Here is a 23497-nt window from a genome sequence, read left to right as displayed (position 1 = left end):
TCTCCATCCATCCACATCCTTTCCATCTTTTAGGGTCCCAGGAAAGACTTCTTCCAGGAAGCCCTCCCTGAGGACCCAGCCCATACTCATCTTCCTCTTCTCTAACTTGTTTTACACGGATTGTCTCTAATACACAATTAGTGCTTTATTACATACTGTCTTATTATCTAATTGTCTGTAGCAAACGACTTAGTCTTTCAGCATACACTGTCAAGTATACTAAGTATTTAGTTCATTGTTCATCTTGCCTTCCCAAGATTGCAAACCCCTATGGGTAGAGAGCACAGCTCATACACCGCATTCTCTTTGGTGCCTAACCCCATGCAAGACATGTAGTAAACACTCCATAAATGTGTGCTGATTGATTGGTCACCACCACAGCCCTCCCTTCCAACAACACAGAGAAAGCCTTTTACACTCCCCCCACACACACTCCATTTAAGTTACCACATGTTTTGAATTAGAGGTTTCTAACTCAGTGCTAACTTCACCATCCCCACTCACCCTTCACATGCACACAGACACAACCCACATGTACACACACGCACATATATGTGTACATAAATATCCGCATCGTTTCTACTGTGAGAACATGCCTGTAGCATGCACATGATCTCAAGGGCACGCAAACGCCACACAGGAGATCACTTGGGCTATGGTGCAGCAGGGAATCCTATCATGTATGGGTTGGACTGAGGTCCCTTCTGACACTCAGATTCTGTGGGACGTGATAAACAGGCATTTGTGTGCGTGCATATCACCCCACTAGTTTTCTGGGCTCCTTTTCAACCTCTCTGGACTAGACACTAGCTACCAAGCCTTTTGCCTTGCCAGCTGCTTAACCTGAAGGTGAGGCCATTTCCTCTGCTTTTTTTTCCCCAACAGGAGCGATCAACATGGCTTCAGAGAGTCAAAATGTCCCCTGATTCTGTCGAGCTCTCCAGGCCTTCGTAGAAAATGCAGTGTATGTGAGCTTAGCAGGAAGGGCTGTTGATAGATTCAATTTGTTTCCATTAAGGAACATCAATTAATCTCGATTCAGAATCACAGGCAGCCCCTTCCCCCACCTCTCTTCTCTGTGCTCCTGATGAGCTCCTGGCATCCTACAGGAGCTTTGACTCAAGTGGACAGCAGATAAATCGCACTCTTCTGCAAAACCATTTCACCAGCCATAGGGTTCCAAAGGAGACAGGTGACCAGGCAGAAAAATATCCTTCTCCATCTGCCTTCCTCTTAGCACTGCACCATACCGTACCATAAGCAAGAGCTTGGGAGAATGGAAGCTCCCTGTAGGCAAGCACTACTTACTGTTCCTCCTATGCAACATTCCTTTGCTTCTCTCTGTATCCTTTCAGTCTCCCTTCTTAGTCTTCGAGTCCCCAGTACCCTTCAAAGCTCAATGGACACTAGGCCTTCCCTCATCTAAGTCCAGTTCCTTTAAGTGACTTGCACAGGGTCACACAGCTAGGGTCAAGTGTCTAAGGCCGGATTTGAACTCAGGTTCTCCTGAATCCAGGGCCGGTGCTTTACCCACTGCACCACCTAGTTTGCCCCTCCTTCCCAGTTGTTGATGGCCTTTCCCACTTCCACCCCAACTCAAGTTACTTTTCATTTACTTTTGGGGGTATGTGTTATTTCCCCCCCAAAATGTGTCTTTTTTGTTTCTTGCCTCAGTATGCCCAATGCCTGAGAAGTAGGATGAGGGAGTGGATAAAGAACTGGTCTCAAAGTCGGAAACACCTGAATTCAGGCCTACTTCTGATGGGACAAAGCATCCCTGGGCAACTCACTCACTAACTCAACATTTCCAGGTAACCCCTCAGGACTAGAAGTAACAGAACAGATACTGATATGCAGAGAAGTTCCTGCATCCAGTGCTCCCTATAACAAACCACTACACAGGCACGGTCCACCCTCAATGCCTGCACCACAGTAGGCACTTAAGAAATGCTTGTTAAATGAATAAATGAATGAAAAGGAAACGTGTATTTGCATGCCAGGATTGGCCATTTTGTATGTCTAAGCTCAATCTAGTCTCTTGTTCCATGTCAAATGAAGACTACTTTTTCAGATGTAAACCAGGGGAAGTCACCCAGGGCAACCTTGAAGTGGAGACAGGGATGAACAACTCAACAGCAGCAGATGATCATGACATCGATGTATATATTTCACAGCATCCCAGTGTTATGATAGGCAGCCACTCAGCTGTCATCGTTTCCTTCTCCTTCAGTGAAGTGGGGAAAGTGAGTGAGAAGGGGCAGTGAGTGGAGACCAGGTGGGCAGATAAAGGTGAGCAGAAGGATGGAAAAGTGGAGGCTGAGACGATACCACCCATCCTATGATTCTTGCAGGGTTGAAGTAACCTCCCCATAGACTATATTCATTCCACTCCTCATCCCCTTCTGGTTATGCCTGCCTCATAGATTCACAGCATCTCAGGATCAAAAAGAAACTCGAAGGGTCACCTAATCCAATCCCCCTGTCAATGTAGCCCTTCTAAAGCATCCCCAATAGGCAATCATCAATTCTTTTCTTGAACACCTCACTACTTTGCAAGGTTGTCCATTCTCTCTTGGGATAGTTCAAAGCATTAAAAAGTCCTTCCTTGCAGTGAGCCAAAATTTGCCTTCCTATAACAACTACCTAAGGTTCCTAACTCTGCCCTCTTGGGCTACACTGAATAAGGCTGCTCCTATTTCCCCATGAAAAGCCTTCAGATATCTGAAGACAGTAATCCTATCTACCTAAGTCTTCTATTCTCCAGATTTAAAATGCCCATTTTCTCTAGCAGTCCCTCACAGGTCATGGTTTCCAGACTCTTCATGATCCTGGCCACTTTCTTCTTTGATCCAGTTTACCAAGCACGATAAAAATAAAATGTGATGCTCAGAACTGAACCCAATACTCTAGATAAGAGCTGACCGGCACCTCTCTCACCTTCTGAATTTGATGCTTCTGTTAATGCAGCTGGAGAGCAAACGTGATTTCTTTTTAACAACCAAATAACCCAGTTGATGCACACTGAGCTTACAGGGGACTAAAACCCCCAAGTCATCACCCTTTACACCACCAGATCGAGCTATAAACTGCTAAGTACAGGAAAAACAAATTATGGTGTATGAATAAAATGGAATGCTGTCATACTGTAAGAAATTATGAAAGCAATGGATTCAGAAAAAACTAGAAAGATTGTCACAAACGGATGCAGAGTGAAGTGAGCAGAAGCAGAACAATTTCTACAATAACAACAAGATAAACAACTTTGAAAGACTTAAAAACCCTGATCCATGCAGTGAGTGACCAATCATGATTCCAAAGAACTGAAGATGAAATATATTACTTACCTCCTGACAGTTAATGGAATCAGTAAATTTGAAACATGTACTTTTTTTGAACTGGCCAATGGGATTTTTTTTTTGCTTTATCATGAATATTTGTTAATAGGTTTTATTTTATTTTGCCTTCCAGTTGAGGGGGGATGACACATAGATTTCTGTTCATTGAAAGTAATTTAATTTTTGAAAATAAGAAAATATAGGGACCAATTCCCAAGGAATATATTTTTGAAGATCTTTGCAAATAAGGAAATTGTACTTTGCCTATGTTCAGTGGAGAAAAGTCTTAAAATAAGGATCACTCTACATGGTGGCCCTCCAGTCATGTTCCAAAGCTGAAGGTCATGTAGTACTACCATCCCCAAAGAACTAAAATTGAGTATCACTCCAAGGTAAATGGAGAGAAGCATGGTGGGTGTGATCAGCCTGAAACACATAGGAAATCGCCAACAATGCAGCAAAAGTAGTGTAAAGGGTGCCTTAAAAAAAAACAAACGTAACCTGATTTAAAAAAAAAAAGATCCAGAACTATGTTCTGCACCCAGGAGATACTTAAAAGATTCTGCTAAATGAATAAGACAAACTGATATCTGGAAAAGACCTTAATTTTAAAAGGTCAAGGTCACCCACTGCATCCTGGCCCATCATTTTGACTCTTGTTTTGCCACAGGACTCCAATGACTCGAGGAGAGAATAAGGCTATTGACTGCACAGCTCTGCCTCACTCAGATCCAATTCAGTGGCAAGTCATCACTTCAAAATGTGTTTGGTCCTCTTTCAGAACAAAGGACAAACAACAAGCATGAACCAAGATTCAAACCTAAGACTTGTGACTCTGAATCCAATACTATTTTTACTATATTGTCTAGTGCTAAGAGATTTCATTTTGGGGGTGCAGTCCATATTGGGGGTTGGTCTCTATTTGGACCAATATTTATGCCTTCCACTGCTCTGAGTGTTACAGGCAACACAGAGAAGTATAAGAATAGGTGTCCCTACTCTCAAAAAAACTTACAACCTAGTTGGGGAAGATATAAATCAAGTATAGAACACTGAAGCCCTCAACTGTGTGGTTCTGACCAGAACTCTATTAGAATTTCAGAGATGGTTTAATGTGGATTGTTTCAGGGAACCCAGGAAAGCTCTCTGGGTTTTTTGTTTTGTTTTGTTTTGTTTTGTGTGGTTTGTTGTTATTGTTGTTGTTGTGGGGCAATGAGGGTTAAGTGACTTGCCCGGGGTCACACAGCTAGTAAGTATCAAGTGTCTGAGGCTAGATTTGAATTCAGGTCCTCCTGAATCCAGGGCTGGTGCTTTATCCACTGCACCACCTAGCTGCCCCCAAGGTTCTCTGTTTAAAAAAAAAATGTACTTCTCTCATTCACTTGCCTAAAATTCCACCATGCAAACCCTTAAAGCTTTATATTATACCCTGTTGAAATATAAATACTCCCTGTGAAAAATAAGAAAGTTAATCTTATCAATCTTTCATACATACCTTAGTGCGAATGAACTTATCAGACTCTTTTCCCAGAAGCAAGTTTCCATAGCAATAATAGAAGGAAGAAGATGAGGGCACCAAATACTCAAGAGAGAAAGGTAATGGGGTAAGCACAAAGACAAATTTTCGTTACCTCGCAATTTCGTAAGAACACAGGAATTGTCGATCCATTCTATGGAATTAGGAAAAAGTCTCACTGTCTTATTTGAAATAAGTTTTTAGGTGAGTAAATGCTCACTTGAAGGAAACCTACCCCTTTTTGGGATCCACCTCCAGGGGAAAACAGGGCTAGGGGGAAATCCCAAACATGCATACAAGAAGGAAAAACAAGTGTAATCTGGTTAAGATGAACACCAAGAGGAGCAGAGAAGACCACGTGTTGCTCAAGCAGCATCTGTATAAGAAGGGAAGGACAGTTCTACTGTCTTGTATAAGGTCTTCTCAATACCAATTGTTCTGAGCCAACTTCTTTCCCCTAGTCCTGGACCTCCCTGAATCCTTGCCCAAACACCCATAGGAGCTAAACTTAGAGCCTCAGATACAGCCTAGTCTAACCTCCCACCCAAGAATGCAGGGATTTCACACAGGCAGACCCACCAGCAAGCTCTTGCAATAGTCAGGCATGAGGTAATGAGGCCTTGTACCACAGTGATGGCAGTATCAGAGCAGAGAAGGCAGGGGAAGGGGAAACAGCATATGAAAGATGTTACAAAGGTAAAAATGATAGGACTTGGTGACCAATTATCCAATGAGGGAGGGCAGGAGAAGGTGAATGCAACATAGGTTGCAAACTTCAAGTAAATGGGAAGGCCGTGGTACCCTCCCCAGTAACAAGGAAGTTAGGAAGAGGGAAGGGTTTGGGTGGAAAGATAATCAGTTTCATTTTTAAAATTTTGAGTTTAAAGTGTCTTCCTTCCAGACCCTCAGATCAAGGAGTCTGAGAGGCAGTATGAGATGTGAGGATGAAGGTCAGGAGAGAGGTTAGAGCTGGACAAAATAGATCTGAGAATCATATGCCTAGAGATGATAATTGAATTTGTGGGAGCTGATGAAATCACCAAGCAAAGCAGTAAAGAGGGAAGAGAATAGGACCCAGGAGAGAGAGCACGTTAGCCGGAGGGGCATAATTATTTTTTTTAATTTTTAAAAAGGTCAACAGGCTTCACCAGACCACAAAAAGGGTTTACAACAACAGAAAGGGTTAAGAACCCTGCTCTGTAACATCTCTGACAAGAAGTCTTCCACTGATGCTCTAGTGGTAGAGAATTCCCTCCTCACTTATCAAAGGTGCCCACTCCACTACAGGACAGGGCTCTAATTATTAGAGAGTGCTGAGACTAAATCTATATCCCTATAATTTGTCCCATTTGGACTTGTTTTCCATGGAGTCCCCCAAAACATAGACATTTCTCTTCCACCACCCCCCCCCCAAATGGGGCCTAGGGCATTTGCCCTTGGGTTGAGTAACAAACTTTCTATTTCTCTTTGGCAAAGCTCTCTTGTTACTACTGCACCAAGAAAAGAAAACGAGTTGTGGGAATGGGGGTCAGGGTGAAGAAAAAGCAGATTAGCAGCAATCCACACAAAGGTGAAAAGAATTAAAACTGAAGCTGGCCCACTTTCCCTAAACTAGCTCAATGCTTATCTCCCAGGCTCTCAGCCTCAGGATTTGGCCGGGTCCTTTTCCACCCCCCTGTCACTTTCATCTGCTAATCCCACTCCAATGGCCTGGGTTGGAGATTCTCCCCCCCCCCTCTCCTTCTCCATTCATATGGTAATTGCCAGGTTCTTTGAGACACAAGGGCTTCTGGGATGAGCTCAGAGCAATTCTCTCAGCAGGGCTGGCCAACTGGAGGTTTTCCCCAGCTGCCAAATGGGGAGTGAAGAACTTGGCTTACCGATCAAGGTCTGAAGCTGAAGATCACATAGTGCTGGGGGGCCTTGCCCTGAGGAAGCCTGGAGAGGGTTCCCTCATTCCCAGCTCTTAGCCCTAAGCAAGACCAGGTTCCATTTCCACAGCCTCCTCGCCTTGACAAATAAAACAAATGAAGCCAGACAATCCAATAGGAGGCTGGATTTCTTGGAAGATTTATACCCAGCAAACCCCAGGGTTTGTGTCTCAGTAATTTCAACTCATTCATCTTGCCCCCGTTGAAAACAACCAATCACACATTTGACAGTAATGAGGATGGAGAGATTTTTTTGCTCCATCTTTGGAAAAGCGCACAATTAAAATTTCATGTCTGGGTAAAACCCTCATTTGGGCCCTTCCTTTTCCAACTACATATGCAGGACCCTCCTGACCTCAAACACAAGGGCCCATTTTTGTTGCTTCTGATTGAGGTAATACTCTCCAATTAGGGCCACGAGAAATCTCAGGGGACTCCCTGACTCTACTTTCCATTACCATCCTTTTATCCCCTCTCCCCGCGCACTGATTTGCCTGCCTTTGCCTGTGGGCTCAGGGCTGCCCATGAGCTAGGATGAGTTCCTACCCTAACAGGAAATATCTAAGATAAGTCCTGCTGTTCCTGATCCCTGACCCTTCAGGCCTTAGGTAACTGTGCACTGCAGCCTAGCTCTCCTAACACCAGCCCCTTCTTGTACTTGATTTTCACATACCTCTTAACAGCAAATATTGAATTCAACTCAGTTCAGCAAACATTTAGTACAGAAATACCAGCTCATCAGTGCAAACCACCAGGCTAAGGTCAATAAATGAATGGATGGATGGATGGGTGGGTGGATGGATGGGTGGATGGGTGGATGGATGGATGGATGGATGAATGGAAACAGTCCCCGACTTCAAGGAGCTCTTGAACTATTTCAGTAGCGTCTTAAAGGTGTCTATTTTCAGTTTTCCTCCTCTTCAACCTACCCTCCACACAGCTGCCAAATGATATTTTTAAAATACAAATTTTACCCTATCACACACTGCTAGTACCCTCCCCCTATTCTCCACCCAGAAATCTTTACTGGTTTCCTATTGCCTTGGAGAGAATATACAAAACCTTCCTCTTGGATTTAAAGTCTCCCACAATCTGACTACCTTCCCAATCTCATTTGGTACCATTCCCCTTCATATACTCACCATTACAGTCAAGCTAGTCTGCGAGCTCTTCCCTGTACCCAACATGCCATCTCCCCACCCCATGCCTTTGCCAAGAAGATCCGCCATGTCTAGAAGGGACTTCCTCTTCTTCATGTCTGCCACCAGGATCCCTAGCTACCTCTGCAGCCCAGTCATCGAGCTCTCTAGGTCCTACATGAGGCATTTCCTGATCCACCTGGTTTGACTTCCTCCATTTTAGAGAAATAGTATCAGAGTTTGACTGGTACATGGTTCAAATATGTTTGGACATGTGTTTATTATTTTTTTTTGTTTGGTTGTTTTTTGGTGTTTGGTTGTGGGTTTTTTGTTTGTTTGTTTGTTTTGGTGAGGCAATTGGGGTTAAGTGGCTTGCCTAGGGTCACACAGCTAGTAAGTGTTAAGTGTCTGAGGCCACATTTGAACTCAGGTCCTCCTGACTTCAGGGCCGGTGTTTTATCCACTACGCCACCTAGCTGCCTCGAATGTGTTTATTTCCCCACTCTTACCACATCTTCCCATAGATGCCCTTAATGTCCAGTCATGACAATGGAGTATTCGGTCCTGTGTAACCATAAACAGATAAGCGACCCTAGCTACCTATAGGCAATCCATAGGCATTGCTAGGCTCTGACAAAAATACAAAGTTTGGATGAGACAAGGGCCCTGCCTTCACAGAGCTTGCCGTCTTGCAGAGGAATAACTAAAATATATCATCATGCTTGACAAATACATTCAAGAGCTGTAAACCAAAACGTTCTGTGAGGCAAGAGGGGAAAGGTGATTACTGATCAAGAAGATCAGGAAAACTCCTGAAGAAGGTGGTATTCACGGAAGTTGGCCTTTAATAAAGAGGCAGGGGCAGCTAGGTGGCGCAGTGGATAGAGCACCGGCCCTGGAGTCAGGAGTACCTGAGTTCAAATCCAGCCTCAGACACTTAACACTTACTAGCTGTGTGACCTTGGGCAAGTCACTTAACCCTAATTGCCTCACTAAAAAAAAAAAAAAGAAAGAAAGAAGAAAAAAATAAAGAGGCAGAAATTCTCCAGGTAGAGGGGGAGTGGGAGGACCCTCCAGACACAGGAAACATCTGGACTAGATGAAGCATGGAGTTAAAAGTACAAAGTGTGTTGGGGGCGGGGGGAAGAAAGCTGTCCAATTTGACTGGAATTCACAGAAGGGAGTAATCTGAGATAAGACTGGGAAAGTGAGGTGGCACTAGATTATGAAAGGCCTTGAATGCTACACAAAGAAATTTGGATTTTTGATAGCAAGACACTAAGAAGCCACCAACAATATTTTATCAGAGAATCATCCGGACTTTGGAGTTCGTCCAACCCTCTCGCTGTATACTTGAAGAACCTGAGGGTAGGAGACATAGATAGTGACAGAGGCCAGTTTCAAACCCAGGTCTCATGACTTTAAATCCTACATTCTTTCTATTGAACCACACTGCCTCCACAGCAAGATCTGCAAGGAGCAAAGATTATTGGGGTGGTGATATGGAGAGACTGGAGAATAACAAAAACTTTTTGCTAAACCAGTTGGTTGAAAGTTGAGCTAGAAGGTAGATTTCAGAAAAACCTGGAAAGACTTAAGTGGACTGAGCAGAACCAGGAGAACATTGTACACAGTAACAGAAACACTGTTCGATGATCAACTATTATAGACTTACTCTTCTTGACAATACAATGATCCAAGACAACTCCAAAGGACTCAGGATGGAAAATGTTCTCCACATCCAGAAAAAAGAACTGTGGATTATGAATGCAGATTGAACCATACTGTTTCTACTTTTTGTTCGTTTGTTTGTTTTGGGGGGTTTTTCCTTTTGTTCTTATTCTTTCTTTCACAACATGACTAATGCAGAAATATGTTTAATGTGATTGTACATATATAACTTATATCACATTGCTTTCTGTCTTGGGGAGGGAGGAGGGAAGGGAGTAAGGGAGAAAAATTTGGAACTAAAAATCTTATGAAAACAAATGTTGAAAACCATCTTTACATGTAACTGGAAAATAATAAAATACTTTTTATGATTTGAAAGAAAGTTGAGCTAGAGAAAAGAATACCAGCCCCAGGGCACTGATTTTTCAGCTCTGGCCTCTGGGTGATCATGGATGAGTCACTGTTCCTCAAGGCATCTGCTTCTGGGTTGAAGACAGCTCCTATCCCTCACTTCCTTAAGAAGGGAACTAAGGTGGGGGAGTAACTTATGAGAATCACAGTCATGCCCTTTGCAATAGTAAGCACATACTTATATATGGCTACCAGAAATCACACCTGTGAATCTTCCAGAATGTTTCTCTTTTAACCCCTCTATCCCCACTCCCCACCCATTCATCCACATGCCCAGTCACTGCTCTCATTTGGCACCTCTACCCTCATTTTATATACGACCCACACAGATACATCATTTGTCCTCCCTCTTCTCTCCCCAGCACTTCCCTCTCCTGGGCAGAAACTGGCAAAGGGAAATAAGGACCTGACAACATACCCAAGGGTCTTTCAGGCATGCACTTGAGATGTCCAGATATACTAGTTGGGACACCAAGCCCCAACTGCCTTTATGTATATCCTATTGTACAAGTCTTCTTGACAGGGAAAGGAAGATAGGAATCAGACAATCTCCATTATCGATACCCAAGCAGGCTTAGAAAATCCCCATGATGTTAGGTCATCAGATGACTTGCAGGAGCAGAACGTTTGGAGGTTGTCAACATTCCATTTGATGGAATGTCCTACAGAGTTAGAGCTGAGGCAGGAGCTGAAATCTCTAAACAACTCATCAAAAGGGAGAAGGCTGCTCACCTGACCACTGAGCAAACTCACTGTTTGTTGGCCCTACATCTTCTAAAATATCCAGGAGAGGTGAGCCGTATACCCAACACACCCCTGCCAAATGAAAGAAGCTGGCCCAACATTTCCACAAGATACAAGATGGAAACGGAGACATCTGAGATGCTGACTTAGGATCATAGATCTGAACTGGAAAGAAGCTCCGATATCATACAGTCCAAGGGTTCATAATCCTTTTTGTGCCAAGGACCTCTTTGGCAGCAGTCTGGTGAAGCCTGGGGCCCACTTTTTAGGACAGGGTTTTTTAAATACCCCCAAATCAAAACAAAACTGGACTACAAAAAGGGAGCCAATCATATTGAAATGCAGTTATCAAAATATGGGAAAAAAGAAAACCCCAAAGTCATAGATCTCATGTTAAGAATCCTTGATCTATTCCAACAGCCCTCATCTTACAGGTGAAAAAACTGAAGCCCAGAGAGGTTGTGACTTGCCCAAGTAAATGCCAAAGGTGGGATTTGATTCCAGGTCCTTTGATTCTCAGGGCTAGAGATCTACCAAAGGAATGATCTGAATTTGCCCCACACCCATGCTTCCAAGGTCAGTCTGTCAGTCTCTGTCTCTGTCTGTGTGTGTGTGTGTGTGTGTGTGTGTGCATGTGTGTGTGTGTGTGTGTCTGTGTCTCTCTGTCTCTGTCTCTGTCTCTCTCTCTCTCTCTGTCTCTCTCTCTGTCTCTGTCTCTCTGTCTCTGTCTCTCTCTCAACAGCTCCATTCCTGACCCCTCAATCTCACTATCTCCTGCTTCTTCAGTTGAATCCTACCCAACCAAGGTAGGTTACTCCTCTTCAGGTATTCCACAATGACAACTTCTCCTTTTAAACTCCTGTCCTGTGACTACATTTGCCCGTGTTGAGTTGTAACTATTATAAAATTCCTTCTGCAGAACCTTTTATTATTATTATTATTATTTTTCCATCTCCGGCTGGCAGGAGCTATGTGTCTTTCTGAGGGTGATTGATCTGCCAGACCCCTTAAATATTTTGATGGCTCCTAACACTTCTCCGAAGTGAGAGGCACTGCTCTGAAGCCCATCATTAGCCCAGGGAAGAAGGACAGTGATGTAACAGTTTTCTATTGGCTTTGCTGATCAATATCGGAAAATCAACCCCAAGGACTTCTGCTGTCACACTATCTCACCCCTTCTAGCATGTCTCAGAATAGCTCGACCACCCTAGGACTAGTAACTCGCACCACTTACACTAGCCTGCTCCTTACTATATAGTACAAAGCACTTTGTGCCCCATGGAGTCAGGAACACAAAGATTATTGTGCCCACTTCACATCTGAGAAAACAGAATTTCAGAAAGGGTAAGCAGTTTGGCCAAAATACCTCAAGGAAGGAAGGGAGGGAAGGAGTGGGGGAGGGGGGAAGGGAGGAAGGAAGGAAGTGAAGGAAGGAAGGAAGGAAGGCATATCAGTGTTTATCAAACTTCCAAGCTTACAAAAGAGATACAGTATCTTCTCATTTGAGTTCTATAACAACTCCATGGAGTAAATGCTTCAGTTATTATTATATACCCAGTTTACAAATGAGAACACAAAGAGGTTAAGTGACTTGCCCAGGGTCACACATCTAGTAAGCATCAACGGTAGGATTCAAACTCAGGTCTTCCTGATTCTAGCTTCAACACTGCAATATAAAATTCTGCCTCTCATTTTATGCCATTTTTTCCCATTTCTTTCCACCCCTAGGCCTATAGACCTGTGCTTATTATATACATGTCTATTTTGTATATAAAGAACCCGCAAAGTGCCCTGCACAGTAGGTACCTAATAAGTATTTGCTGAATTCATTTACTAATATCACTGAAAATGACACAATCGTGCATTTCTTCCACAGGCCACAATCCATGTATGTTATGTCAGGGTCCCCAGATGGCAAAGCCCACCCATTTCAAAGCAGTCTTGACTGATACAGCATGATTACCTCAAAATGGGTCACAATATCCTACTTGGGCTCAAGGTCCCATCAATAACACTTAAAACTCAGTCCCTCCCTGATCCCCCTCCCCCAGGATATCAAGGAATAAATCAAGTCAGTTTATGACTTAATCCTACTCTGTATTGATTTTTTTAGAAGCCAAGATATTAAGGAGGGAAGAAATGATCGTCAAAGCAGCAGAAGTTTTACCCTGTCTGAAGTCATTCTCTGCTTCAAAATGAGCAGGCTCTCTTTGCCAAATTATCATCAACTTTCAGTTATCTGTTTATCATTATTGTCATTAGTGATTATAATAATTCCTCACATTTGCATAGCAACTTTGTGACTGTCAAGAGCTTTTTTTTCCATATTATCTCATTGTCTCCTCAATACGACCCACCGAGGCAGGCAAAACAAATTTTGATTAGGCTCTATTTCATAGATGTGGAAACTGAGGCTCAGAGAATTAATCACAGAAGCCGGAAGGTACTTGGGAGGGGGTGGGGCATCTAGCTCAGCCTATACCCCAGAAAGGATGCAACGGTGAGCAAGCAGTCATCCAGCCTGGACTGGAAAGCCTCCAGAGAAAGGGAAGCCACACAGTCCACTCTTAGCCAGCTCTGACCATTGGGAGGTTTTTCCACAGAGCCTAAATCTGTCTCTTTGGAGGTCATCTTCCATCCACTGTTTGACCCCCTCTAAAGGTCATACTACTCGTTAGTGGTAGAGCCAGAACTCCAGCCGAGGCCTACTTCCTCCAAACCATTATGCAGATTTTTAATCCAAACCACCCCTGTTAGCACTGATAACTGAGGGGAAAGGAGAAAGGTCTCAGCTGAGCAGAGGATTGTGGGAAAGGAGCAAGTCTAATCACATATCTGAGCAGGAGAGACAATGCAGTTCCCACCATTGTATATAAGGCTAACCCTTCACAGTCCCACTCACCCTGCAAAGAGGGGACTTAGGGAGGTAGAGAGGACTCTTGGTTTTTTGTCAAGGCAGTGCAGCTATGATGGTATTGAGTACCCTGCTCTGTATGTCAGTGTGTTCTGTTGGTATGTGGACCCTTGACTGAAGACAGCCAGGAGAACAGACAATATATCTATAGTTCCCTTCAAAAGCTCTTGGTGTGTTTGTGACTGAGTCAACAGGCAATATCTGGGCATAGTTCGCACCATTAGAAGGAGTCTAGACCTGCACATTCACCCATTAGAATTTTATGAGCAGGGGCAGCTAGGTGGCGCAGTGGGTAAAGCACCAGCCCTGGATTCAGGAGTACCTGAGTTCAAATCTGGCCTCAGACACTTGACACTTACTAGGTGTGTGACCCTGGGCAATCACTTAACCCCCATTGCCCGGTAAAAAAAAAAAAAAAGAATTTTATGAGCAGACTCCTTCTGCTAAGGCCTTCTCATAGGGGTTTAGGAAAAAATTAAAATATAAATGGAGCAGCTACATTTAGTCAATAGGAGGTATGTTTGTTTTTCTATGGATTCATACTCAGAGTCTCAGACTCCACATATTAATTCTATGCACACTGCCATCTCCTCCCAGTTTGGGAACCAATGATTTAGGCCCACAAAACTCCTGGATTAAGTCAGAATCAGATTAAAATATAATTGAGAAATGTTTCACAAAATAAAAATACAACAGATAATGTGAATTTGTGGTTTTCTAAGTCAATATGTATCTGCAGGGATCTGTTTCTATTTGAGTTTGATACCAATGATTTAGAATATTTCTTATAGTCTATGATTCTACAAGTGTTGCTGTCTTACCTGCATCTGAAATGGGATGTCCTCTACATATCCCTGAAAACAAAAAAGTGGATACCCACTGACTGCAAACTGCTTAAGCAAAAGTTCATTAGGAGAATTCGATTAAAGACTATTATGACCAGGGCAGCTAGGTGGTGCAATGGATAAAGCACTGGCCCTGGATTCAGGAGGACCTGAGTTCAAATGTGACCCAAACACTTAATACTTACTAGCTACGTGACCTTGGGCAAGTCACTTAACCCTCATTGCCCTGCAAAAAATAAAAAATAAAAAAATTTTAAAAGACTATTATGAGGGGGGCAGCTAGATGGCGCAGTGGATAGAGCACCGGCCCTGGAGTCAGGAGGACCTAAGTCCAAATCCGACCTCAGACACTTAACACTTACTGGCTGTTTGACCCTGGGCAAGTCATTTAACCCCAATTGCCTCACAAAAAAAGAGACTATTATGGGGGAAGCTAGGTGGCACAATGGATAAAGTACTGGCCCTGGATTCAGGAGGACCTGAGTTCAAATCCAGTATCAGACACTGAATACTTACTAGCTGTGTGACCCTGGGCAAGTCACTTATCCCTGATTGCCACCACACACACACAAAAAGACTATTATGACCATGTGAAACAAGATCAAGGAACATGGAAAGACATGAAAACTGATGCAGAGCCAAGTAATCAGAACCAGGAGAACAAACTACACAGTGACTATAATAATGGAAACAAAGATAAAACTAAAATAATAACAACTAACATTTTATTGTTCTTTAGGACTGCAAAGGGCTTTACATGCAGAAAAAGACATTAGAACTTGGTTTCACTGCCATGACCAACCTTGGTCCTAGAGAAGAGAGGATGAAAGCATGGCATAGCAGAAAGAGCAGAAATGGCCTTGAGCAAATCAATGAACTTCTCTGAACCTCACGATCATCATCTGTAAAACGAGGAGACTGAACTAGATGACTTGTAAAGTCTGGCTCTAAATCTATGATCCAGTGATTGTATTTACTTCCTCTCTACCACTCATTAAGAAGAGGATAGGGGTGGGAGCAGTGCTAAAGGTACAGAATGTTGCATACCCATCAGATGTGGTCACTGGGTGGGATGACTTTGCTTAACTGTTTTTCTGATACTGGAAGTACAGCTGGATTTAATTTTTTTTAAGCACAAAACTTTTTTTTTAGATCCATCCTCTACAAGTGAACACACCCCCGCCCCCAGCCCAGCCCAGTGAATCTGTTTAAAGGAGGCACCCAATAAGTGTTGTTTACTTGCACTGAATTCACTCTTTTGCTAGTTTCACAGATCAACATTTCCTTTCTATTAGTCATCTCCAAGTGGCTTTTGGCACCTGGGCCTCTTCTGTATTCTCATTCCTTTTCATCAGCTGGCCAGAGTCTAATCACACCCTTCACTAAAAGTTGCCCAGTCGAGAAAAGAAAACCAGCTACCAAGACAATGGCTTGTAAACGTGTGTGGGCTGCTTGTGGGGCACCCATTTGGCCAGAGCTGCTACTAGAATTTTAATTCAGTGGCAGCCTATCTTCTACTAAGCCCTTGGCTTATTGATTTAGAGCTAGGAAGGATCTTAGAAGTCACAGAATCCACCATCTTTCATTTTACAGAAAAAGAAACTGAGGTCTGAAGTGACTTGTCCGAAGTCACACAGGGAGTGGGTTTCCCCTAAAAGAGCTGTCAAAGCAGGGAATCTGGGTAGCTCACTGCCAGAGAAACTTGCTGTTTGACAGCGATTTGCAATGGGAAGTGCACCAGACCTCATCAGAAAACCAGGGTTCGAGGCCCAGCTTTACCACTTATTAGATATCTGACCTTGGACAAGTCACTTAAGGGGCTCAGTAGTTCTGATGATATGTGCAATGGAATGGGCTAGGAGGCAGGTCGAGAGACAGAACCAAAGGATGAAAATCCCCTTCCTTTCTCTCTGATCCAAGATCCAGTCATTTAAAGAGCTCAGAGGCGAGTCTAACCTACTCACTCAAACAATCAAGCCGCTCTCTTCTTGACCCAGTGAGAGAATTATTTGTACCTCATAAGGAGTTCAAGCTTAGGTGTATCTTGTTTACACATTAAAGACATCATCTGGGACTCTTTCAACTGAGGGGGGAAGGGTTGGGATCAAATCTCTCCCTTCCTTATATGTAAAATGAAGGCAGGAGGACTGATCTCTAAGGTTCTCTCTGGCTCTGAATACTATGCTCCCAGGATCTAGGGCCTGCCTCGGGACAGCCAGGGGCGTGGCTAGCGTCATTCATGGCTGCATAGTCTGTCATCAGCCCCTGGAGTGGGGCGGAGGAACATCCCAAATGGACCAAGCGCCCTTAAAATGAAGTGGAGAAAGAAAGGCAAAGGAATACAGTCCTGCAACAGGCTTGAGAATTATAGGAACTACAGCCATTATAAGCCCCGTGGTCTAACCAGTCGGCCTGGCTCTCTCTCCATGGCACTGGTCCAGGGGTTCAATGCAAGGGGCTGAACTCAGAAAACAATGACAGCAAAGGACTCGTGAGTTTTGAGGCTGCAGGTCCAAGGGCCCATTCTCACACTTTCACAGACCCAGGTGCTTCTGAGGACCCAGCTAAGCCAGTGGACATGCGGAGCATGCCCAGTATGAACCCATGCTAGCCGCCTACTTGTTGAGGGCAGTAGGCTTCTGACACAGTTTCACCAGTACAACACTCTTGTTTGAAGATAGATGGGTGTGGTTTCCCTGTGTTAGGCCACAGACAAGGAAACTGAACATTGCTCACCAAACCATGAAGGGCCTTTTCTCCTTCTCCCCCACCGGCCTTCCACTAAACCACAGAAAACATACAACTGCTCTGATCTGGCCATCTGAAAACTTAGAACATGGAAATACCCTATTCAGTTACAGAGCTATGAAACTGTTCAACGAGATGCTGCTTTTGCTGGAATCAGATCAGTTTGTTTTCCAAATAGCTTTCCCTATTTCATAGTGCCAGCTAGGTGGTGCAGGGATAGAGTTGCTGGGCCTAGAATCAGGGAAATCCATCTTCTTGAATTCAAATCTGGCTTCAGATACTTACTAGCCATGTGACCCTGGGACTGCCTCATCTGTAAAAGGAACTGGAGAAGGAAATGGCAAAATGACTCCAGGATCTCTGACGAGAACCCCCCCACACAAAAAAAAAAAGGGTCAGACAGGACTGAAACAGTAACAACAAAAGCTAACACTCCTCTGTAAGGTTTTTTTTTCAATTTTTTTTTTTTTTAGTGAGGCAATTGGGGTTAAGTGACTTGCCCAGGGTCACACAGCTAGTAAGTGCCTCTATCCACTGCGCCATCTAGCTGCCCCTCCTCTGTAAGTTTTGACGTGGCTTTTCTTCATTTTACCTTTTGTGGTGGCTGGTCCCCAGGCCTGGAATGTTTTCTCCCCTAATCCCCATCTCCTAGCTTTCATGGTTTCCTCTACAACCCAGCTGAAATTGCCACCTGCTAAAGAAGGCTTTGCCTGCCTTCCCTACTTCTCCCTTGCCCACCTATAGACCTTTCCAACTTACCTTCCTCCTCTGTATATATCTGGTATTACTTAGTTACACAGTGCTTCTCCCAGCAGAATGGGAGCTCCTCTTGAGGTCAGGAACTGTTTTTTGGTGGGTTTTTTTTTTTGTTGTTGTTGTTTGTTTATTTGGTTTTTTACTTTCTTTGTTTGCTCAGTACTGGCACAAAGTAAGCTCTTAAAAGCTTTTTGACCGACAGACTGACTGCACTTGTGTTGCTTAAAACCATCTTCTAAATCAGATTAATTCCCTGAAAGCAGCCTGGGGTCTTTTACCTTTGTCTCCCCCTCAGAACCTGTCATAGTGCTGGGCATGCAGGAGCTTCTTGGTAAATATTTGTTGAATGAAAAAAAATGTCTCCCTGTGATCTTCCTCTGTCACTTTTCTTCCTCCCTAGCATTTTAGATTTATTCAATTATAAAAATGGGTTAAGTGAATAGACTTTTCATTTCAACAAAAAAATAAAAATGATTGGATTTCATAGCTGGAAATATTTTTAGAGATCACAGGATCATAGACTTAAGAGTTAGAAAAGACCATCAAGTCCAATACTCATTTTGCAAGTGGGGAAACTGAGGCACAGAATAGCTGAGTGACTTGCTCAGAGTCAGGCAGCTTGGAAGTGCCAAGGTCAGGATTTGAATTTGGGTCTTCCTGACTCCAGGTGAAATGTCCTGAGGCGGTCATCTGGTACAACATCCTCATTTTACAAGTAAGGAAACTCAGGCCCAGACTTGTCCAGGATTACACAGGCAGGAAGCAGCAGAGCTGAGATTAGAACCAACATCTTTTACTCTGAGTGCAGTGAAACACACTCCTAGTCAATTTATAGGTGAGAAAACTGGGACCCAGAAAAGAGAAGGCTTGTCCAAGTGCACAAAGAGAGGTCATTAACTGATGGCAGCTCTCGTACTAGACCCCAACCCTCCTAGTGTCACAACGCTCCCTGGACCTTTACTGATGAGACGATCAGAGGACTCCCAGCTGAAGAAATCCTTGGAGGACATACAGTCCAGCTGCTTCATTTTTACAAAGGAGGAAACCGAGACCAGAGAGGCTTGAGGTGCCCTCAAGTGGGTGATAACAGAGGAAGACTAAAACACACATCTCCGCCCTGACCCAGGGCGCTTTCTGTTTCAACTGCTTCTCCTGACCACTGGTCCCCAGCTACTCCCATTCTTTTTCATTTTCTATTTCTTTAAAATGGAAATCCAGACTTCAAGTGAACAGCAGAGGGACCACTTCATTTCACATTGAAAATTCCAAAACACGTAGAGTCCAAAAAATGTTTCCTTTTTGCCAACCCTAAATCCTTCAAGAAGAGTGAAGAGGGCACAAGTCAGCAGAGAACTCAGTATCGTTGCTCAAATGAAAAGCCAAGTGAGAGCTAAGCCAGAGCTAAATTTGCCTAACTAGAGGGTTCCAGCCCATCAATTTGGCCAAATTACGCCCAGGGAGAAAGGTAATTGACATCAAATAGTATTTGTTGTGATTGGTCTATCTTTCTCCAAAGTCAGCAACAAAGACCTCCGAAATGAAAGTAAAGGGGTAAACAATGGAGCAGCATCAAGAGGCAGCCCCCACCCCAAAATGCCCATCTGCTCCTGGTGTCAATCTTTGAAGGAGCTGCTTCAAGAGAACAATGTCTCTGGGAGGGCTGGGCTCGGGCTAGCCTTCGGAAGCTGCCTGGCCTTTACAATTCTGCCCAACAGAGCTCTGGAAGGCGGGCTTTCCAAAGGTTTCAGTGTGCAAAATTATGCCTGCCTGAATCCCACAGATGTCAGTGGTACTTAAATCAAGGCAGACTCTCCCACTGCCAAGAATTCACGAAACCAGAGGCCAGGGGATGGGCACTGGATTGGGGCATTTGGGTGCAAAAAAACAAAACAAACAAATTTAAAAAAAAAAAAACAGGATTACAGCTGGTGCCCTTGGAACACACCCATGTCCAAATTCATTCTCTTGTACTTGCTATCTAGTTCCTTAAAATAAAGATGACAGGTCAATAATTAGCTAAAACAATAAAGGTTTGACAGGAAATCAAGCAAAGTAGGTTGATACAGTGATGATGGCTAATCCTTCCAAAGAGAGATAACAGCATAACAGCCTTTATGACTCAGTTGGACCTTAAGAGGGAGCTGATAACCTGAAAAGGACTGGACTTCCCAAAACTCTTCAATAGAATTTTAAGTAAGATTCATTCTCTCTCTCTCTCTCTCTCTCTCTCTCTCTCTCTCTCTCTCTCTCTCTCTCTATATATATATATATATATATATATATATATATATATATATATACACACACACATATACATGTATATACACACATATCCATAAGCATATATGCATATATACCTATATATACCTATATACACACATAGGAAACCTAAGTCTCATAAATAATAACCTCATTGAAAATGCAAATGCAAAGCCTAGTTATTTTATTTGGCAATCAAGCCAATTCTCAGAACAATAAAGGGCTTGTCTTCCGAACTTCAGAGAGACAGGCACATCAGAAGTCGCTATTTTCCACAAGACAACAATATACAAAGGAGGGGGTTAGGAGAAGGGAAGGTTTTTCTTGATCAGTTTCATCCCAAGCTTGGTCTCTCCATGATTAGCATAACCGCCTTTTGCCAGAATTGAAAGGGAAAGAATTGTCAGCTCGCTGGGAAAAACAAAGCCCTCCCCCTGATAACTACTCTCCTTTTCCAAAGTTTCCCAAGCATTTGAAGTTCTCAGTGGCAGCTCTATACACTCCGGGCCCTCCAGTTCCTGAGGGGGCTTCCTACAGTTCCCAGGTCACTGAGCCTTCGAAGGAAAGAGAATGAGAGGCAGGTGTTGTAAACACAAGACATATTGGCCTCATATAACGGATCTATTCAATACTCTGTGGGTTGAAGGATGGGCCTCAGTCTCCCCCTTAAGATTTGTTTTCTTTACTCTCATCAGAAAGAGAGAGATACAACCCATCCTTCCTGTTGTAGCAAGAGAACAACACTGACCCCAAAGAAAACGGATTATTGTTCAATTGTAAGTGCTGAGGCCTCTGACACAGTTCTCAAAAGCAGAGAGAGCCTAGCCTAGCAAACGATGATAAGGTCTCCACTTGTCAAAGCAAAGCAGAAAATGCCAAAAGGGTGGAGTGGAAGAGAGGTTGGGGAAGGAGCACTCTTCTTGCCCAAGTACCCTGGGTTTTGGCCATTCTCAATTTTGCAAAGACTAATGCAATCCTAGCAATCTGTGTCAGTCCTAGGATGATCAGCAAGGCAAGGGTCCAGGACAGAGTTCAAACAAAAAATACTGGACTCAGAGAAACAGTCAGAGGTCATTGAGTTCAACTCAGTGTCTCAAGACAGGCTTCAGCAAAGCCACTGCAGACAGAGGCTCATCAGCCCTCACTGTAAACTGGCTTGTTTCCTTTGAATGAAGACAGACGCCCCTAAACGCTGCTGCAGGAAACCTGATTGGCTACACACTGTGAGATAGAACATTTCTGCATGGAGCTTTCTCTTTATGCTTAAATGCCTGCATTAGTTTGGATCAATATGCCCCCATAACAGTTAAACCATGGAAATGCAACACAGCAGAGAGAAATTGACAAAGAAATGCAACGTGTGTGTGCTGTTTCCAGGTGCACATACACGAGAATTCTGACCCCTGGGGGAAAGGTGGTAGAAGCAAAAAGCAGATAGATCTGCAAATACATCAGCCCTGAAGGGCTTGGACGGTGAGGGGGGGGGGGACAGCACTGGTTGTCAAAATGGTTTTAGAGTGACATGCCCCCGTCAAGATGATGAAGTAGGCATTTTACTGACACTGACACTCCTCAAGTCAACCAGAGAACCCTCACACAACTGCAATGCAGCTTTTGCTACCCATCCTAGAATCCATACACCAGCCCCTTGCATTGCTGCAGCTGAAACCAGCCGGGTCTCGTGCAGCCACTACCCACCCATGCTCACAATAAAATTATCGATGCATAACAACATCTGACGGTAGAAAACGGGTGGAAAAAATCACCGCAACTACAGCGAGAAAAATTGGGAGGGGGAGGGGAAGGAAAAGTCAAAAGGTAACTCACCTTTGACTTGTGTTTCATATTCAGCTATGATCTCTTTGTCTTTCTTGAACTTAGTTTGAGATGACATTTTCTGAAGGGGCTACACAAACCCCTATCTGTTTTTCCCCCGATTTCTTCCCTGGTCCTCCCAGCAATAGCAGGAGTCAAGTCGATTTCCAAGGTTTGGGGACTGATCAGTTTCACTTGGCTGCAGAAAGGGAAAAGGGGGAAAAAACCTTCTAGCTTGCAGGAAGAATTCTCTTCATTTGCAGAGGGGGTAGAAGGCAAATGAGAGCTGGCTTCAGTCAGCTTGTCTTAAAAAAGATTAGACATCCCCCCTCCCTCCAAAAAAAGCACAGCAACCTGCTTCAGTTTTTCAGGACTTCTCTTTAAATATATGTATGTCTGTTTCTCAAAAACATTCACGCGCACATGCAAACACACACACACACACACATACACACACAAGCGCTCACACACTCATCCCAACATGCACACTCACAATCGCCGTGTATGCACACAAACCCTTGCACTCACACACTCACACACACACACATACACACACAGAGGCTCCTCCTCAGTTCCCAGAGCCGATAAGAAAAGCTCTCCAGGTTTGTCCAAAGAAATGGTCAGGTTGCCAAAGGGGCTCTCATCTCGCATCTTCCCTCGCTCTCTCCCTCCCTCCGTCTGTCGTCCTCGTCCTTCCGAAGGTCTGATTTATGGAAAAGATCAAAGCCAGGAGAGAGAAATACAAGTTTTCCTTCTGAAATGCATGGGCTCCAATGACCCGGGGGGCTGGAAACTGGAGCTGCTTTCACTGCAGGGCTGACTCTCGCTCTCTCGCTCGCTCTCTCGCTCTCTCGCTCTCGCTCGCTCTCTCTCTCTCTCTCTCTCTCTCTCTCTCTCTCTCTCTCTCTCTCTCTCTCTCTCTCGCTGGCTCGCTCCCCCCAGCACCACCAGCGTCGCGTCACGGGTCAGACTCCACCTCCTAGATTTTATAACAACTGACACATTGTAGCCTACAGGACATCATAACTCACTGCAAGCGAAAAGGAGAAAAGCCCTACAAAAGGGACGGCGGCCCGGAGAAAGGAGCAGGTTAGCGCAGACGGAGAGGCCACCCGGGGAAGGAAAGAGGAAAAGGCTGCCAGCTCGGTCAGCCAAACGCGGCTCTGATCTCGGGGCTATCTCTCCGCTGACTTTTTCTCTTGAAAACTCACGTTCTTTATTCCCAGGAGACTTGAAGGATGGGCACAGGAGCTCACAGCGGATTTCACAGAATTTGCACTGGTCTCCCCTCCCTTTGTGTAGAGGCAGTACACTGAAAGAATTACAGATCCTCGAGCTGAGAGGCTGGAGGACCTGGGTTCATAGCTAACCTCTGATTCAACGCTCTGTGTACTCCAATTTCCCCATCTGTAC

The 23497-nt window shown here is 44.1% G+C and overlaps 1 protein-coding gene across 1 annotated transcript in view; it reads right to left on the bottom strand.

Annotated features, from left to right (window-relative positions):
- SRGAP3 (SLIT-ROBO Rho GTPase activating protein 3) overlaps positions 1-23004 on the bottom strand; it is a 301360-nt gene extending 278356 nt beyond the window's left edge. The window contains 1 exon segment of the mRNA XM_043982005.1: positions 22097-23004. Within this exon segment, the coding sequence (XP_043837940.1) occupies positions 22097-22163 (67 nt within the window). The 5' untranslated portion in view covers positions 22164-23004.
- Between the last annotated feature and the right edge of the window lie 493 nt (positions 23005-23497).

This window comes from Dromiciops gliroides, chromosome 1 (assembly GCF_019393635.1).
Source record: "Dromiciops gliroides isolate mDroGli1 chromosome 1, mDroGli1.pri, whole genome shotgun sequence".
Taxonomy (NCBI): domain Eukaryota; kingdom Metazoa; phylum Chordata; class Mammalia; order Microbiotheria; family Microbiotheriidae; genus Dromiciops; species Dromiciops gliroides.
The sequence above is the reverse complement of the archived record's forward strand: the minus strand, read 5'-3'. Positions and strand labels throughout refer to the sequence as shown.